General features: G+C 39.3%; 1 protein-coding gene across 4 annotated transcripts in view; it reads right to left on the minus strand.

The window, feature by feature from the left end:
* Nucleotides 1-246: 246 nt before the first annotated feature.
* LOC144030571 (homeobox protein PKNOX1-like) overlaps nucleotides 247-20,225 on the minus strand; it is a 248,430-nt gene continuing 228,451 nt past the window's right edge. For 2 of the 4 annotated variants that reach the window (XM_077537002.1, XM_077537000.1), the window contains exons 10-11: nucleotides 4,464-4,630; nucleotides 251-2,154 (exon numbers count right to left, since the gene is read on the minus strand). In XM_077537002.1, coding sequence (XP_077393128.1) covers nucleotides 1,973-2,154; nucleotides 4,464-4,630 — 349 coding nt within the window. In that variant the 3' untranslated portion in view covers nucleotides 251-1,972. Of the gene's footprint in view, nucleotides 2,155-4,463; nucleotides 4,631-20,225 lie in introns of all 4 variants that reach the window. The other 2 variants (XM_077537001.1, XM_077536999.1) reach the window with 2 other exon arrangements.

Below are 20,225 nucleotides of genomic sequence, written 5' to 3' on the forward strand. Positions count from 1 at the left end.
ACTCGAAGCTAGGGACGAGTCGTTACGGCAGATCGATTGACGGGATCGAGAACCAAACGTTAAGATGATCCACCCAGAAGACGCAGCGACCAAAGATCCTTGAATACACCTTTAAACAGGGATGTACCAGCATGAGAAAAATACACATTTGATATATTTGTTTCAGTGCATTTAGCGGACGCACACAGCTCTTCAGAGCATCTTGCTTCATTCTTCACAACTTTAACTTCATTTAATCTTTCAAATTTGGCGCACAGAGTGGTGTGTTACAATATTTCTTTTCACCTTATTTAGTTTTTTTTTTTTCCCAGAGGGAAGAGGCTCCAAACTCAACAACTATCAACTGAATCACCTTTTCAATGGAGACAGCGAACCTGTTTGAGAAGAGCAGATTGAACAATGCAATTAAGAGTTAAGAGATTTTTTTTTTTTATTCCAAAATAGAAAGCTAAGGCAAACCAGACAAGATAAAACTTGATGCTTTATAAAAAGAAAGACAGGCATGAAAAAAGACTTTACGTTTGCAAACTACCCCCAAAGGACGTCTCAAGTTTTCCTGCACCCACGCACACACACACGGCAACTATTTGACCATTCAAAAAAGAGGCACCACAGTGCAAATCCTGTTGAGGTCACAGGGGGACTGACAAACTGAAGTCCAAATTTCAAACTGGAGCGTTGAATCAACTGTTGACGTCACGTCATGCTTGAGTCTGTGATCTGTGTTCCTCCGAGAGCTTCCCAACTGAACTCTTGTGATTGTATTGTCAGCATAAAGTGTTCTGGATTGTCCATATAGCAAGTTCCCACCTAAACTACTATTGCAAAATGCATGATGCAAAAAGACAATTATACACAATGTTGGTAAAAATATCGTTTAAAAATTGTATTTTCAGTTACTCTACTATTTGAATGCAGGCTTATATGCATTTTTTTATTTTTTTTTGGACCAATCAGTCAGACGTTTGCTATTTTTGGAAGCATTAAGAAAAGAACACAGGCCTTGATAGGACTATTTTAAATTTAAAAACAATTTAATTCTTTTTTCAAAATTTTTTTTTTAAAATAAAACTGCAAAGAACCCTGGAAAACAAAGTTGCTGCATTTATGACTGTACATCAACAGAACCCCCTGTGTGTGTGTATATATATATATATATATATATATATATATATATATATATATATATATATATATATATATATATATATATAAATAAGCATCTTTGTTTCATTTTGAACCTCCCAAGAGCTTTGCTCTTTTTCAGAGGTCCATGTGAGAGCTGTGGAGTCCGTCTTGCACATATCTACAAGCATGCAAAGAGACAAACACAACACATGAACTCTTTAACTGCCACACGTTATCAAAGAAAATGGCAGAGGCTTTGATCATTGTCGAAAAGAGATATAATGCTGCCATTTGTTGGCCATAGTTTAGAGTGTTTTAGATTCCACAACCCATTGACCAGGCAGCGCTGCACTTGGACGTTGCACTGAGAAAGAAAAAATAAATAAATAAATAATTGTTGACGTTATTTAACGTTTATGGCAATATACGATTTTACTGATCGTTATTAAACGTTTTTGGCGGTCAAAGAGTTAAAGTGTTGTCATCCAAACTTACATTTTGACAGGGGTGAATAAAAATGTAGCATATAAACTTGCTTCTGGTGTTAAACACTTTCTTCAGATGAATTCTTTTTTTCTTTTTTTTTAGCTTAAATATACAAAGTGCAATCGCCTACAGCAACTAAAGAATTAAAAAACTGTTTATGAAAAACACACAGCAAAGGTGGATTTTAGGACATGTGGGACAATTCCCATCCATACATCCTTGTTTTGTGCTCTGTAGAAACCTAACATTGTGTGTGGGTTTGTACAATGACCGTCCAAAAAGCCAGTCACTTCTGCAGTCTTGTTTGACATATTTTCATGTGGACATGTACTGTAGTGTACGTATTTGACTGTGTTATCTACTGGAGTGAGTCGCTGTTGTCAAGGCCCAGTCCGGCCATATCCGTATCGTCGTCATCATCTCCACTGTCCCCAGACTCGTCTTCACTATGGCCTCCAAGCATCACCTGCTGGACTGCCAGTGTTGCACCATCTGATGTCAGACTGTGCAGGCCCTCCACATTCATAGTCACCATTGTACCTGAAAAGCCACACGAGTAGAAATGTACATTTTGCCAATTCATTGTTTTCCAAAATGCAGCTTTCCTATAAATGAGTAACCAAAACATTTGAAGTTCTAAAGTTAAAATGTACCGTAAATAAGACAATTCTGTGAGACTTGACATTTTTACAGCAGTGGTTCCCAACCTTTTTTTTTAGTTTGTGTACCCCCAAATCGTTTTACCACGCGTGCACCCTCATTCATGTGTCCTGATGATTCTCCAAAAGTAGAACTTAACACTGATTATTAACTCTTTGACTGCCAAAAATGTTTAATAACGATTAGTAAAATCACGATGTATGCCACCATAAACATTAAATGATGTCAACTACGCTTTTAGTTTAGTTTAGTTTTGTTTTTCATCAATGGGTAGTTCACTGTCTAAGTGCAGTGCGCATTGCCTGGTCAATGAGTTGTAGAATCAAAAACACTCACTATTTATGGCCGGCAGATGGCAGCATTGTATCTCTTTTCAATGGGCTCAATGTGTATGAAATTACAATGAAACATGATGAAATCTGATGAAATAGTACGTTTTCAAGAATGACGTAAATGATCAAAGCCTTTGTCATATTAAAGTTTCTCAACCGCTTTTTAAAGGGATACATGACTCATTGAGCCATTTTCGGCAGTAAAATGTTAAAGGGATACTTTATTTATTTAGCCATTTTCGGCAGTCAAACACGAATATTTTGCTGATAATAAATGTGATATTTTCTTTATTTTTCATGTACAATTAATACTGTTAAAAACGCATTTTGCAACTTGTTGTCGACTGAAAATGACATCACAAGGGCTCAGGTAACCAATCACAGCTCAGCTTGTGAATGTCACATGACCAAACCTAGAAAACAGGCATTTTTAAAGGTACTAATTTGTATGTGAAAAATAATGAAGGTATCAAATTAATTATAGACAAAATATTAACATTTTATTGCTATAATGGGCTAAATAAGTGGAGTATCTCTTTAATATTTTGTCTATAATTAATAATGTGGTAAATTCATTATTTTTCCATGTACAATTAATACCTTTAAAAAGTAATTTTTCTACTTTCTGTCGACTGATGATATCACCTGTGCTGAGGAAGTACGTACGTAACGACCAATCATGGCTCAGTTTACTGACCAAACCCAGAAAACAGGTGAGCTCATGATTGGTCGTTACCTACTTCCTCAGCACAGGTGATGTCATCATTAGTCGACAGTAAGTAGAAAAATTACTTTTTAATGGTATTAATTGTACATGAAAATTAAGTTTTACCAAATTCATTCTGGACAAAATAACTTTTCACTGCTGAAAATTTTTCAATGAGTCAAGTATCCCTTTAAACAAAACTTATACAATGTTCAGTTTAAATAAATGTTTACATTATTCTCTTTAAAATTCTTTTTTTTTTTTTTTTTTTTTTTAAAGAGCTCAGAATTGTTCATTCGGTAGTCTTACCGATTCAACGTCTTGTCATCATTGCTCTTTTTTTTTTTTTTTTTTTTTTGTGTGTATGTGTGCGTGCGTGCGTTTGCGTGCGTGCGTGCGTTTGTGTGTGTGCGTTTGCGTGCGTTTGCGTGCGTGCGTGCGCAATTCTTTAAAATTCTTCTTTAAAAAAACTCTTTCACCGCCAAACATTATCCAAAAAACAGCCCCAACAGTGCCAGCCGATTTTGAGCATTTTCACTCATCTTTCAAGGCAAACAAAATATTGTGCGCTAGACTACATAAACATTAAAAAAAAAAAAAAAAAGTATGTTTCGACCTAATTCCGTTCTTTAGTTATCAACGTTTGAAAATAGGTCATTTGAGTGACATTGAAAAGATACATTTTGTGCACAACAGTGACTTTTTTTTTGTTTATTGACGCTCTGTGGATTAGATTTAATGTGACAACGGCTTTGATCATTCACATCATCCTTGAAAACATTCAATTTCATCATATCAGTCATGTTTCATTGTAATTTCATATACCATGAGCCCATTGAAAAAAAGATACAATGCTGCCATCTGCTGGCCATAGCTAGTGGGTGTTTTTGATTCCACAACCCATTGAGCAGGCAGTGCTGCACAAGACGTTGCACTGCCCATTGAGAGAATTAAATGAAAAAACCTTAGTAAACGTCAATTAACGTTTATGGCGGCATTCATTAGGATTTTAGCATACGTCATTAAACGTTTTTAGCAGTCAAAGAGTGAAATGTTTTCCGCGTAACCCATGCATTGTGCTGACGTACCCCTGTTTGGGAAACACTGCTGTAGAGTACACGTTAGGGCATTTTGTAACATTTTATTTCTACCATCTGGCATTGTAACTTGCTGCGGTGTGCCGCCCCCCGAGGCAATGGAGTCCGGCCAGAAGCGCTGTAGTGGCCGATTTTGAGGAGTCTTCTTTTTAGTTTTAGGTGTCTCTGAGGAGCTAGCATCCAACATGGGCTGCAGAATCCGCCTTCGGGCATTTATAAACCTGCAAACACAAGGCAGGATAACTTCTGCATTGTCTCACAAAATGTGATTCTTTTCCCACAGGCATTGCATAGACTCAGTTATGAAACTGCATTATTAGGCCACATTCCCCTTATCTGCCAAGAGGCACATACAAACATACATTAATAATAGCAAGCCAAAAAAGGTAATATAATTCAAACATTGCCAAACATACATTCCCCTCCAATAAATCCCTTATTTTTGTTGAATACTGGACATGGATTTCAGATCAAAAGATGAATGAGACAGAAGTTGAGAACTCTAGATTTTATAATGATGCTACAAAAAAAATATTTGGGATGGTATTTTCCATTCTGTTATTATTCTGGATAATGTTTTTTTTTTTTTTTTAAATTGGCAAATTATTTGGTTGAGAAGCATAATGTAGGTCAACGCTCCCCTTAGCATATTCACCAGAAGAGGACGTCTCCGCTTCGTACTTTTAATCAAATAATGACATTATAGCATTGCATTGTTAAAATATTGATCAAATTACTTGTCTGAAACTAAACTGACTCACAATTGTAGTGTTTTCATGCATTTTCATGTGTAAAATACAAAAATCGCAAATCGAATCGCAATCGCAATATTGGTCTGAGAAATTGCAATTAGGTTTTTTTTTCTCAAAATCGTGCAGACCTAGTCTGCATCATCAGAACCAGCTATCAGAAACATCCATCCATCCATTTTCTTAACCGCTTACTCCTGACAAGGGTCGCGGGGGTGCTATTATGTATTTATTTATTTTTTTGTGTGGTAATAAATGTTCATCCATCCATCCATTTCTTGACCGCTAATTCCTCACAAGGGCCGCGGGGGTGCTGGAGCCTATCCCAGCCAGCTTCGGGCAGTAGGCGTGGTACACCCTGAACTGGTTGCCAACAAATGGCAGGGCACACAGAGACAAACAACCATCCACACTCACAAGCACACTTAAGGACAATTCGGAGCGCCCAATTAACCTGCCATGCATGTCTCTGGAATGTGGGAGGAGGCCGGATTACCCGGAGAAGACCCACGCAGGTACGGGGAGAACATGCAAACTCCACCCAGGAAGGCCGGAGACTCGATCTAGCATCCTGAGCACTGGGAGGCGGACGTGCTAACCATATCCACCGTACCGCGTAGGGGTGTTAAAAAAAATCGATTCGGCAATATATCGCGATACTACAGCACGCAATTCTCGAATCGATTGAATAGGCAGCCGAATCGATTTTTTTAACATCCATTTTTGATGGAAAAATATTACACAAAACGTCTAACTTCCACACCTTAAGCATGGAAGAATGTTATATTAATGGAACATTAAGCCTTAATACTTTATTTCAATGCTGTTCAAACATGAAAAATGTTACAACCTGTTTGTTAAATACAGTGGCTCACTGACTGAAGTTTCAGATCAATAAATAATACATTTTCATACAAATCTTACAGTGTACATGTCCATGTTTACTGAATGGTATTTTGTAAATTTGAGTAAAAAAAAATTTGCAACAATCGACTTGTAAATTTATATTGGGATTAATTGGTATTGAATCGAATCATGACCTATGAATCGTGATACGGATCGAATCGTCAGGTACTAGGCAATTCACACCCCTAGTACCGTGGTTATCAGAAACATCAACAAAGAAATGAAAGCAAAGCACACAAGACAAGTCAAGTCATCTTTATTTATATAGCGCTTTCAAAGGAAAAACAATCACTGTGAAATGCAAAACTAACTTCTGCAAGTCACGATTCACGATACTGAGATAATACTCTGAATGGTCTATCTGACAGTTTAGTAGACAGCGAACAGTCCCTCAAAAAAAGTCCAATGATGGTAAATTTCACCCTGTTAAATTCTCACGGACCATGTGGACGATTAATAGGCTTATGGCTCACGTGGTAGAGTGTGTCTACCTAGCTGAGGGCCATGGGTTTGTTCCTTAACATTTGAGTAACCTTTTTTAAAATAAAGTGTTCAAATGTACCCAAAACTCATTGTAAGTTTTCTAATATAATACTATGATATAAAAAACTTCACTAGGTCCCCCCCCCCCCAAAGTAAATATCACTCCCCATTTCTTAACAGTGAGGTGATGTTAGGTTAGATTACACAAAAGATTAATTTGCAATTGCACATATTGTAGGCATTCATTCAAACACTATACACTGATTTATAATATACAGAGCTCAGCATAAATGAGTACACGCCAACAGGTTTGTAAGAACACCTTTACTTTCAGAATCAAGATTTTTTTTTATAGGATACTATACTCAACTCGGGGCGGCACGGTAGTCGAGTGGTTAGCACGTCCGCTTCCCAGTTCTGAGGTCTCCGGTTCGAGTCCAGGCTCGGACCTTCCTGGGTGGAGTTTGCATGTTCTCCCCGTGCCCGCGTGGGTCTTCTCCGGGTACTCCGGTCTCCTCCCACATTCCAAAGACATGCATGGCAGGTTGATTGGGCGCTCCGAATTGTCCCTAGGTGTGCGTGTGAGTGTGGATGGTTGTTCGTCTCTGTGTGCCCTGCGATTGGTTGGCACCCAGTCCAGGGTGTCCCCCGCCTACTGCCCAGAGCCAGCTGAGATAGGCGCCAGCAGCCCCCGCGACCCTTGTGAGGAATAAGCGGTCAAGAAAATGGATGGATGGATGGATATACTCAACTCAACTTTATTTAAAAAGCACTTTAAAACAAGCATTGCTTGATACAAAGTGCTGTACATGAAACAGAAATCGGTCATGCAGTAAAGAATAACAAAACATTGTAAGTGTACAAGTGAATAAAATTTACATCAATAAATTAATAATAGGAAGTAGGTAAGTGAATGAATGAATAAATAAATAAATTTATAAATAAACTAACATCAAATTCATAGCCAAAATACAGCAGACACCACAAAGCACCAAAGTCTCATGGAGCACCAAAAGCTGAAGAATACAGATGGGTTTTAAGACTGATCTTAAAAGCAGAAAGACAGGGAGATTGCCTAATATTTTGTAGAAGGTCGTTCCAAGGGCAGAGACCGGTAACTGCAAAGGCTCCATCCCCTCTAAGCCTCCGCTTTGTCCTCTGTCCCTCCAATTGGGTCTGGTCTGCTGACCTGAGGCACCGGGCAGGTGAGTAGGGGTGCAAGAGCTCACCGAGGTAAGGTGGGGCAAGACCATTTAGAGATTTAAAAAGAAATAAAAGAATCTTAAAATGGACTCTAAATTTCACGGGCAGCTAGTGAAGAGAGGCCAGGATAGGGGTTATGTGTTCCTTCTTACGGACACCAGTTAGGAGACAAGCAGCAGCATTTTGGACAAGCTGGAGACGCTGGAGGGAGGACTGGCTGATTCCAAAGTAAAGTGCATTACAGTAATCCAGCCGAGATGTAACAACGGCATGGATTACCGTTTCTAAGATCTGCTGAGATAGAAGATTCTTTACCGTAGCCAGCTGACTAAGATGAAAAAAGCTGGATTTGACAATAGCAGTACCGGTCCAGTTTAAACTCACTGTCCATCTTAACACCCAGGACTGTTGGCTTCAGAGGACCCAAGTCGGTTGGATGAGAAGGGCCACTGGGACCAAAGACCATAACTTCTGTTTTCTTCTCGTTGAAGAAAATACTTCCATAAATGTGGTCCATTGATTGCAAACAAGATTTGTGAGTACACACAGAAAAGTAGTTTTCCTCACAAATTTGTTAACATTTTGCACATTGAAGTAGATCCCGAGGAAAAGACTGACAACTTGTTAATTCCAGGCCTAGCAGACATGTTGCTATCCATAAAAGTCACGCAGGTCATAAGAAATACTAGATGCAGTCATTTTTGTTGTAGGATGCATTAATTTTTTGCATTAGTTAATTTGATTGAATAAAATCTTTACATTTTTCCAAAGGTACTCATATATGCTGAGCACTGTAAATCACAAAAAGCTGGAGAGGTCAACAGTAAGAAGAAGAAGCGAATGAAACAGAATGCTGCAGAAATTAATTTGTTTGTAGTGAAACACCCAAATCCTCATCACTGTCATGACTCGAGTCATGCAGGAGTAATGTTTGGGTCTTGTCTCATGTCTGGGGTCACGCCTGGGTTAAACTATCATGACTGTGTTTTGTTTGCGGCAAATGTCTGATAGTTGACTTTGTGTGAACTGTTGATTTATTTGAGGCAAATGTCTAATGTTTGGTTCTATTTGTTTTATTTGAACTGATGCAATCGGCTTGTAACTAGATAATGTCAAGACTGTTTAATCTCTCTATATGGTTAGACACCAGCCAATCAAATGATTCCATGTCAGTACTGGTACCCACATGTCTAGCCACAACCAATGAGATTCGTTATCTATTTAAGGATCTGATATTTGTGTGTTTTGCCGGATTATTGTCCACCTGTTCCTGTGTACAGCGTCTCTGAGTTTCTGTGCCTCTTGATGTGAATAAATTGATAAAATCTTATTTGTGTCTGCGCCTTTGGAATCCAAACCTCTCAACATAACATCTGCATCACGTTACTCGGACTACGTCCAACCAGAACGGTGGCACTTGATGCATATGCATCACGGCTCAAAAATTAGCAGTTGCACCGCTCATTAAAACATGCACTTGCGCCGTGCGACTGGATTCATTTTTTACCAGCACAAGGCTGTACAACTGCCCGTGTTTGCGGGTGAATTGGTCGCAGTGTCAGGCCCCGGCTAACTCGACACAGACATGTATGGTAGTCTAGTAGAAAATTAGCGAGTTTCATTCCAAATTTCATGCGCCCTCACACAGATTGCGCCCTGGGCGGCCACCCACATTGCCCATAGCAAAACCCCGCCCTAACATAACATAATAAATAAATAAATAAGTAAATACGTAATCAAAGCTGGAATTCTGAACTTGTGTGTGATAGTCATCTTTTCATTAGAAACCCAAATGTCTTTAGTATGCAACAAAAACAAAGGAATTTATTATGCCATTTTATCGTAGGCCTGCTCTAAACATTTGGAAAATATTAAGACAAATAAAAAAATATGTATGCTCATTTTGGACCAAACAGAATTAATGATAATATACAGGGTATAAAAAGAATGACCCTATTTCATGACCAAATATTCTATGAAGGACAAATAACAAAAAATAACACATAACTAGAGCTGCGAGCAGCTATAAAGGGCCCTCGCAGCCCGGGCCACGTTGGGGTACTTGCACGTTGGGGTACTGGCACGTTGGGGTACTGGCAAGTTTAGGTACGGCACATTGGAAGCAGAATTTCTTTGAAAATGGCATGATAAACCTTGACGTGGATTTATTTATTTTTTTTTGTAAAAATACCGTTAAGTTGGTGTATTTTTTTTATGCCTCAAGGGCTAGGTGGCGCTGTATATATAATGGAATGTTGTCATAGGGATACCTTCAAGCCTTGACTCTAAACATACATGTCAAGTGTGGGATTTTTTTGGAGCATGTACCGTGGAGTTATTAAGCATATCCTTCATTCACGATATTGCTTTTAATGTCCATAGAGGCGATCAAAAATAAATAAAAAAGTACATGTTTGGATAAGTCTGATGCCAGTGAACATTTTGAGTGGTGGAAAGTAAAAGAATATTCATAAATGACTTAGTTATCACACTTAGAATGAGTTTACATTTTTTGTACAAAAAACCGTATGTGGGGTATTTTTTTGTTTTGCCTCAAGGGCGAGGTGGTGCTGCATATATAACTGAATGTTGTCATAGAGATACTTTCAGGCCTTGACTATAAACATACCTGTCAAGTTTGGGATTTTTTGGAGCATGCACCGGGGAGTTATTAAGCATATCCTTTTTCATTGCGAAACGTGTTTACAATATTTGTAAAAATACCGTAAGTGGGGTATTTTTTTTTCATGCCTTAAGGGCTAGGTGGCGCTGCATATATAACTGAATGTTGTCATAGAGATACCTTCAGGCCTTGACGATAAACATACATGTCAAGTTTGGGATTTTTTGGAGCATGTATCGGGGAGTTATTAAGCATATCCTTTTTCAGTGCGAAACACAAATTTTGATGCCCCGCCCTCATCATATAGTATTTCCAACAGTCAAGATTTTTCCGTCTGTTGTTGGCTCAGGTCTTGGCATGGTCCAGGTCAAGTCATAAGTCAGTCGGATAAAACGTGTAGGAGAAGTGGGCAAAAGTATGCCCCCTGAAAATGTGCAAAAATCGTCAAAAATGGGACATTCAAAAATTCGTAGCTCACTTCCTGTTCATTTTAGCATATGGGTCCAAGAGACTTTTTTGTAGGTCTTTGGCTCCCTCATACACGTAAAAATTTTCGTAGATCTTGCTTAAACGTACAATCGGGGCTGCTTCGTTAAAAATTTCTAGGAGGCGCTATTGAGTCATTTTTGTAAAAATAGCACAATCAACAAGAAAATATTGTTCATTTTACCAGGCCAGATGTGTGTGACAAGTTTCATGAGTTTCTGTGCATGTTTAGACCCTCAAAACTGGCGTTGTTTTCTTGGCGAACAGCGCTTAGCCACGCCCACAGCGATTCGCGAAAACTCACAAACTTCGTGTTGTGACATCATGAAGGCCGAAACCCTCATCTGAGCAAATATGAGGTAGGTCCAGTTAATGTGTTTGGAGAAAAACATAGAAGAAAATTCGTAAGAAAAAAAATTGCCACTAGGTGGCGCTATCAGTAAGACGAAATATAAGCTCGTAGATGTCTTTAGGGCTGGACTCTCATCAAATGTGTGAAATTTTGAGAAGATAGGATCATCTCGGTCAAGTTAATGCAGCTTTTATTGTCACGAAAAATTACCAGACTTTGCGGCACCGTAGCGGCCACGCCCTTTGGCGAAAAGTTATAATATTCGGTGTGGGGCATGATCAACATCTTAAGGCTTGTCTGACCAATTTTCAACTGGATCCCTTCAACGAGCTCAGCGCAGTAGCTAAAAACGTAAAGTATGACATTTATTGTTACCACTAGGTGGCGCTATATGTATAACTGAATTTTATCATATAGATGTTTTCAGGCCGTGACTATTACGTTGCCTGAGAAGTTTGAGATTTTTTGGAGCTTGAACATGGGAGTTATTAAGCATTTGCTCTTTCTGGACAAATGAAATTTTAAAGACAATATTTGATGCCCCGCCCCCATCATATAGTATTTCGAAAAGGCAAGACTTTTTGCCCAGTTGTTCTCTCAGGTCTTGAGATGATAAATGCCAAGTTTGATGTCAATTGGATGAAAAATGTTTTCAGAGGGGGAAAAAGCATGACCACAGTGAATGTGCCAAAATTGGACATAAAAAAATTCATAGCTCATTTCCTGTACATTTTAGCTACATGGTCCTAATAGACTTTTTTGTGCGTCTCGGGGTGCTACACGTGCCTGCCAATTTTCATTGCTCTAGCTCAAATGTGCCGGGCTTGGTTTTTATTTTTCTACGCTAGGGGCGCTATAGACTAACGTTGTTATGACAATGTCAGAATATCAAATTTTTCGCCGGGCCTGAGAAGTGTGCAAAGTTCGGTGAGTTTTCGTGAATGTTTAGGTACCCAAAATTGCGTTCGTTTGCGGAGAATAAAGAATAATAATAATAATAATAATAATAATAATAATTTTTACAAAAACAATAGGGATCTCGCAGCGGTCGCTGCTCGGGCCCTAATAAAACTATTCTACTAACAGTCAAGTTTTATTTCACATTACAAGTGATTAATATGGCCTCCCCTTGCAGCACGAACGACATCAATACGACACACTTTGATTTATCTTTCTTTATCTTTTCTGACCTTTTCTCTGGTCTCCTGACCATTTGAACTTCACGACTCTGGCGAGACTCTGAAGTACCTGGTTAATGTGAAGGGTAATGGGATTTTTATAAGGTTTTAGGTGAATTGAGTATAAATTTATACGTATTTGCACACACGCACGCAAACGCACGCACGCAAACGCACACACACATACACACACACACACACACACAAAAACGAGCAATGATGATAAGCCGTTGAATCGGTAAGACTACCGAATGAACAATTCTGAGCTCTTTAAAAAAAAAAAAAAAAAACGACACATTGAAGCACATCGGCATCAATTGAATTCATGTTGTTATTCGATGTTCTAAGTTTTCCAGGCATCTTTAACAAACCCCCAGAGAAAACTAGAGCTGCGAGCAGCTATAAAGGGCCCTCGCAGCCCGGGCCACGTACTTGCACGTTGGAAGCAGAATTTCTTTGAAAATGGCACGATAAACCTATGCATGTGGATTCTTTATTTATTTTTTGCCAGGTGTGATGAGTGTGTCAAGCTCAAAGGGTTTTGGTGATTGTTAAGATCTGCAAAAAATCAGCGTCCTTTTTTATTTTTCGGCAATGAGTTGCCCTGATTGGTATTTTTTGTAAAAGTAGGTATACACACATCATCGCTCGTACGCATTGCACAATGTTGCTTTCATTGTCCAGAGAGGCTATCAAAAATAAATAAAACAAAATAAAAAAATACATATGTTTGGATCGGTCTGATGCCAGTGAACATTTTGAGTGATGGAAAGTAAAAGAATATTCATAAATGACTTAGTTATCACACTTACAATGAGTTTACAAATTTTGTACAAAATACCGTAAGTGGGGATTTAAAAAATAATAATTTTTTATTAATGCCTCAAGGACTAGGTGGCGCTGTATTTAAAACTGAATTTTGTCAGAGAGATACCTTCAGGCCTTGACTATAAATATACATGTCAAGTTTGAGATTTTTTGGAGCATGTACCGGGGAGTTATTAAGCATATCCTTCATTCACGATATGGCTTTTAATGTCCATAGAGGCTATCAAACATAAATAAAACTATATAAAAAAATACATATGTTTGGATAGGTCTGATGCCAGTGAACATTTTGAGTGGTGGAAAGTAAAAGAATATTCATAAATGACTTAGTTATCACACTGAGAATGAGTTTACAATTTTTGTAAAAATACCGTAAGTGGGGTATTTTTTTTTCATGCCTCAAGGGCTAGGTGGCGCTGCATATATAACTGAATGTTGTCATAGAGATAGCTTCAGGCCTTGACTATAAACATACATGTCAAGTTTGGGATTTTTTGGAGCATGTACCGGGGAGTTATTAAGCATATCCTTTTTCATTGCGAAACGTGTTTACAATTTTTGAAAAAATACCATAAGGGGGATTTTTTTTTCATGCCTAAAGCGCTAGGTGCCGCTGCATATATAACTGAATGTTGTCATAGCGATAGCTTCAGGCCTTGACTATAAACATACATGTCAAGTTGGGATTTTTTTGGAGCATGTACGGGGCAATTATTAAGCACATCCTTTTTCATTGCGAAACACAAAATGTGATGCCCCGCCCTCATCATATAGTATTTCGAAAAGTCAAGATTTTTCCCCCTGTCGTTGGCTCAGGTCTTGACATGGTCCTGGTCAAGTCTTAACTCAGTCGGATGAAACGTGTAGAAGTGGGCAAAAGTATGCCGCCTGTAAATGTGCAAAAATCGTCAAAAATTGGACATTCAAAAATTCGTAGCTCACTTCCTGTTCATTTTAGCATATGGGTCCAAGAGACTTTTTTTGTAGGGCTCCCTCATACACCTAAAAATTTTCGTAGATCTTGCTTAAACATACAACTGGGACTGCGTCGTTAAAAATTTCTAGGGGGCGCTATTGAGTAATTTTTGTAAAAATAGCATAATCCACGATAAGACTTCGCTCATTTTGCCAGGCCAGATGTGTGTGCCAAGTTTCATGTGTTTCTCTGCCGGTTTAGGCCCTCAAAATTGCCGTTGTTTTCTTGGTGAACAGCGCTTAGCCACGCCCATAGCGATTCACGAAAACTCACAAACTCCATGTTGTGACATCATGAAGGCCGAAACCCTCATCTGAGCAAATATGAGGTAGGTGCAGTTAATGTGGTTGGAGAAAAACATTGAAGAAAAATCGTAAGAAAAAAATTGCCAGTAGGTGGCGCTATCAGTAAGATGAAATATAAGTTCGGAGATGTCTTAGGGCTGGACCTCATCAAATGTGTGAAATTTTGAGAAGATAGGATCATCTGGGTCAAGTTAAAGCAGCTTTTATTGCCACGAAAAATTTCCAGTGAAAAGTTACAATATTCGGTGTGGGGCATGATCAACATGTTAAGACTTTTCAGACCAATTTTTAATTGGATCCCTTCAACGAGCTTGGCACAGTAGCTAAAAACGTAAAGTATGACATTTATTGTCGCCACTTGGTGGCGCTAAATGTATAACTGAATTTTATTATATAGATGTTTTCAGGCCGTGACTATTAAGTTGCATGAGAAGTTTGAGATTTTTTGGAGCTTGTACATGGGAGTTATTAAGCATTTTGTCTTTCTCGACAAATGAAATTTGAAAGGCAATTTTTGATGCCCCGCGCCCGTCATATAGTTTCAAGATTTTTTTTCCCAGTTGTTGTCTCAGGTCTTGAGATGATACATAGCAAGTTTGAAGTCAATTGGATGAAAAATATTTGCAAAGGGGGAAAAAGCATGACCACAGTGAATGTGCCAAAATAGGCCAAAATTGGACATAAAAAAATTCATAGCTCATTTCCTGTACATTTTACCTACATGGTCCCAATAGACATTTTTGTGCGTCTCGGGGTGCTACACGTGCCTGCCAATTTTCGTAGCTATAGGTCAAACGGGCCGGGATTGGTTTTTATTTTTCTACGCTAGGGGGCGCTATAGAGTCGCATTGCTATGACAAGTTCATAATACCAAATTTTTCGCCGGGCCTGATGAGTGCAAAGTTTGGTTAGTTTTCGTAAATGTTTAGGTCCTCAAAAATCCGATCGTTTACGGAGAAGAAGAAGAAGAAGAAGAAGAAGAAGAAGAAGAAGAAGAAGAAAAAGAAGAAGATTTCTTACAAAAACAAGAGGGACCTCGCAGCGGTCACTGCTCGGGCCCTAAAAAATAAATAAAAAAATCACAAACTGTGAGGTCAGGAGATCTAGGAGAAAATTTTTCAAAGAGCATTTTTTGCCAGATGCACGAGTCTGTCAGTGTCACGGTCAGATTCACAATCAAAAAACAGATTTGCAACCAAAAGTCAGGAGTTGCAAACAAAACCAAAAACCTTGCTTGCAAAAGTTTTCATTTTAATATAAATCCATTAATTTTGTTTGAATGTTTTGTTTGTTTGCAAATATTATTTTTTTTTAATCCTTTTTTGTTTTATTGAAATTTATTTGAGGTTGCAAACCCCCTTTTTGTTCGATTTAATTTTTTTATTGCAAATCCCTTTTTGTTCGATTGAAATTTATTTATTTTTTTTTATTGCAAATCGCTTTTTTGTTTGATTGAAAATAAAGACACAAATTTCTCTCCAGATGTTACTGGCTCTGTCCCAACAGTTTGGCGCATTTATATTGCTGTTGTTCCCAAACTCCGAATGGACCCCTTCATGGCCTACACACGTCGGGGTGTTGACCGGAGGCAATAACAACTTGCCGCTGCAGGCAACGGAAGTGCAGCTAGAAGTAAACAACGCTGGTTGTCTGTAGAAAATGTCGTCTTGTTGTGTTTTTGGTTGCCAGAACCGTAAAAGCACCAACAAAATCTTAAAATTCTATCGCATCCCAGCCTCTCTGCCAGTCAAGTAATCGCAGACGGCTGTGGTTAAATGCGATTAGGCGAAAGGACCGGGCTGAGGCTATCATCAACAATGCTCGTGTTTGCAGCGCACACTTCATATCATACCTATCAGATTCAGCCTGGACAATTATATGGGCTAGAATTAGTTGTGATTGAAATTACTTAAGTTAGTCATTATTTTTGGGATTCTATTTACATGCACAGACTTACAAAAAGTCCGTGTTTACATGCTACATGCGCGAATGCTAACCGCTAACAAACAAACGTTAGCGTTATGTTTCAGTTTTGTTGAGGCGAAAGCCCCCGCAATGGTTCCGATAACTTCTTGTCAAATTTTTGTAAGAGAGGTACCATATTTTCCACACTATAAGGCGCACCTAAAAGCCTTCAATTTTTTCAAAAACTGACCATGTGCCTTATAATCCAGTGCGTCTTATATATGGATTAATATTGAGCCGCAACAGGTCTCGCTGTCAATACAATATCGGTGACCCTGCACGATCGGCAGAAGATCCCGCCATCTTGGATCGCTGGCTAATACTAATACTTTACCTCAGAGAAAATAATAAAACGGCTGTTTATTCATTTTGGGAGTTAATGGAGTTGTCAGAAATCTGGTTTGTATTCTATTAATAAAGTTTGACTGACCTATCTGACTGTTTTGTTGACATTTTTAGCGCAGCACCATCTAATGGATGCATAACGTAAACCCAGCCTCTACTGTAGCGCCTTATATTTGGAAAAAGTTTTAAAATATGTCATTCATTGAAGGTGCACCTTATAATGCGGTGCGCCTTATATATGGAAAAAGTTTTAAAATATGTCATTCATTGAAGGTGCGCCTTATAATGCGGTGCGCCCTATATATGGAAAAAGTTTTAGAACATGTCATTCATTAAAGGTGCGCCTTATAATGCGGTGCGCCTTATACAGTGATACCTCGGCTCATGAACGCTTCCGCTCACGAACTTTTCGCCTCACGAACATTAAATTTGCGAAAATTTAGTCTCGGCTGACGAACTACTTTTCGGCGGACAAACCAAACCACGCGGTCGAACAGCATCACGGTGGCGGCCACAAGAAGCTGACGCACGCTCACGGCGTCCCAGTTCGTCACCCCCTTTCTTTTAGTGCGGACGCGGTTTGTGTTTGATAGACATTTTGAGTGTACTTTTGCTATTATGGGACCGAAAAAGACCCCACCACAGGCTAGTGTTAAGCCTAATGCTTACCAGCGAGGGACGGCGATTCGGCGGCGCGTTTGCATTGTAGTCAATGGAGTTCGTGCCACTAAAAAAAGCGAAAGTGCCATCACGTACCTCAAAAAAGGAGAAAATCGTGCCACGGCTGTTTAGTCCCAGGAAAGAGGTGAAAGTAGTTGACGGTGCCCACTTGTTGACTCGCTAAAGTCCTCCACTTCCTTGTCACCAAGGGACACACCTCCTCCGCTCCGGTGAGCACGAAAGTGCGAATGAGCGACAACCGTTCCATAAACACTACGCGGTGAAACGCTCGCGAATGAAGTAAGTCTACCATTGCTACTATCCTTAAGAACTACCATCACAAAGTAAAATAAAACGACTTTATTATACAGTACAATTTATTTCTTTAATTACAATACAATAAAAAAACAATAAAAATAAATAAAAAAAATAAGGTATATTTTTGTGTAGTTTTAAGGCTTATTTAGTCGAAAATTATGTTTTATAGGGACCTGGGAACGGATTATTCTCATTTTAATGGTTTCTTATGGGAAATAAATGTTCGGAAGACGAACTTTTCGGTTTACACACACTCTCTGGGAACCAATTAAGTTCGTAAACCGAGGTATCACTGTATATGGAAAAAGTTTTAAAATATGTCATTCATTGAAGGTGCGCCTTATAGTGCGGAAAATACGGTACATGCCTCGTATAGCCTCGTCTTCTGTCCCTGTCGTTGACTTGGCAGCACTTGCGACCGCATGACACAAATGTCCTCGCTCAAGTTGTTATATTCTAAATTTTGAACATGTCCATTCAAGATGTAGTTAGTTGTAGACATCTAATGATTTATAGGCCTTCAGTTTATCTTTAGTATAAACGCTCAGTTTTTCTATAAGGTAGATTTAAATGTCCGGCCATTGCACGGTGGGTAGTCCCCTTAAATCATCTATCCAGTGCTTGAGTGCGTAGGGGTCAGTAAATGTCAGCCCATCAGTCAGAGTTAACTTTTTAAAGTAACATTCACGGTCGTGGGGAGTCAGTTTACTCACATATTAACTCAAATAGCCGTTTTCCGCGTCCTTTCCGATGTGAACTTTCTGTGAAAATATGCTGACCGGAGTTAGAACCACACGCCACTGAGGTGTTTTTGCCTCCAGCTAAGCCCCGCCCTTTAAATTGCGTCACATTGTTTACAAACTTTGAAGGGGTCTATAGTTGAGCACGTCGTCAGTCACTAGTATCAAGCGATGACACGCTTCCGGTAACAACTTCAAAATAAAAGCGCTACAATGCATTGATCTACATATATTACTCGGTAAGGTAAGGTTTATTTTGAAATTTGGTTTCGTGTACTGTCATACTGCCGTTAGCTTGACTATCTCAGTCACGTCATCATTTTATGCTGTAAACACGCATGCATGAATGACTACAAAGACATGAGAAATTATTGCGTCCCTCGGCAGACATGAGAGGGAATTACGCCCTATAGCAACAAAACACTTATTCAAAAAACGTACAGCCATGATGGACTCGCCGAAGATTTGAGTCCAGCCGAAAGTGAAGGTGAAACAGGCCGATGATGAGGACGCATTCAGCCATAGCAAGTGAAAGTTGGATGCTGCGTGTTACAGGGTGACATATGTGAGACTCAAGTTATCATTTACATGCGTCACCATGGAGTGTGTCATTTGTGGACGATCCCTAACCTGGACGGTAACCATCCGGCCAACATTTTGTTGTGCTCAGCGTGCTTACCCCTACATTAGGAGGAGCCACAACATCCCCAAGGAAGGACATGAAACCTGACATGCTGAGGATTACTACGCTGATCACAATTGGCACAGTATTTGGCGATATTAGACGGCATTTTTCTTGCCCATTACTTTAGCAAACTCACATTAAAATGAACGAAGGTGGCTGTTGTTTACGCACTCATACATCATCGCGATCACGTGACTGGATAATGGCGCTGACTCAGGTATTGTTTTTTTTTTTTTTTTTACTGAATCGGCTATAAAAAGTAAATAAATAAAATCAGGGAATAATATGCCAGAGATATTTTCAATTTTATTCTTTGACATACAGCCTGATACAGGAAACAAATACTGGAAAATTAGTTTTCAGTCACCAATCACCGATTCTTTTCATAACTTTTATGGACAGAATTTCTAGGTGTAGCCGAGGTGTTGAGGGGTCCGGTTTGGTGGCCTCAACATTACATCTCTGCTTTTTGCAGATGATTTGGTGCTGTTGGCTGTAATCTCCAACTCTCACTGGAACGGTTCGTAGCAGATTGTGAAGCGGTTGTGATGAAGATCAGCACCACCAAATCCGAGACCATGGTCCTCAGTCAAAAAAGGGTGGGGTGCCCTCTCCGGGTCGGGGATGAGATCCGACCCCAAGTGGAGGAGTGCAAGTATCTTGGGGTCTTGTTCATGAGTGAGGTCAGGAATGAGTGGGAGATCGACAGGTGGATCGGTGTAGAAAGCTGAAGCTCTCGATTTACCGGTCAATCTACGTTTCTGCCCTCACCTATGGTCACGAGCTTTGGGTCATGACCGAAAGAACAAGATCCCGGATACAAGAGGTCGAAATGAGTTTCCTCTGCAGGGTGGCTGGTAGGGATGGGTACCTTAGACGGTACTTTATGTGGTATGGACCGATCTGGTTCAGTACTTCTGAGCACCGATTCACATAAAATCAAACGGTACCATGTTTCGGTTCTGAAGCAAGTCTTTGAAAGTTTCGACTGTGCGGGAGTGGAAGAGTTAACTA

The sequence above is a fragment of the Festucalex cinctus genome, chromosome 11 (assembly GCF_051991245.1).
Source record: "Festucalex cinctus isolate MCC-2025b chromosome 11, RoL_Fcin_1.0, whole genome shotgun sequence".
Lineage (NCBI taxonomy): Eukaryota > Metazoa > Chordata > Actinopteri > Syngnathiformes > Syngnathidae > Festucalex > Festucalex cinctus.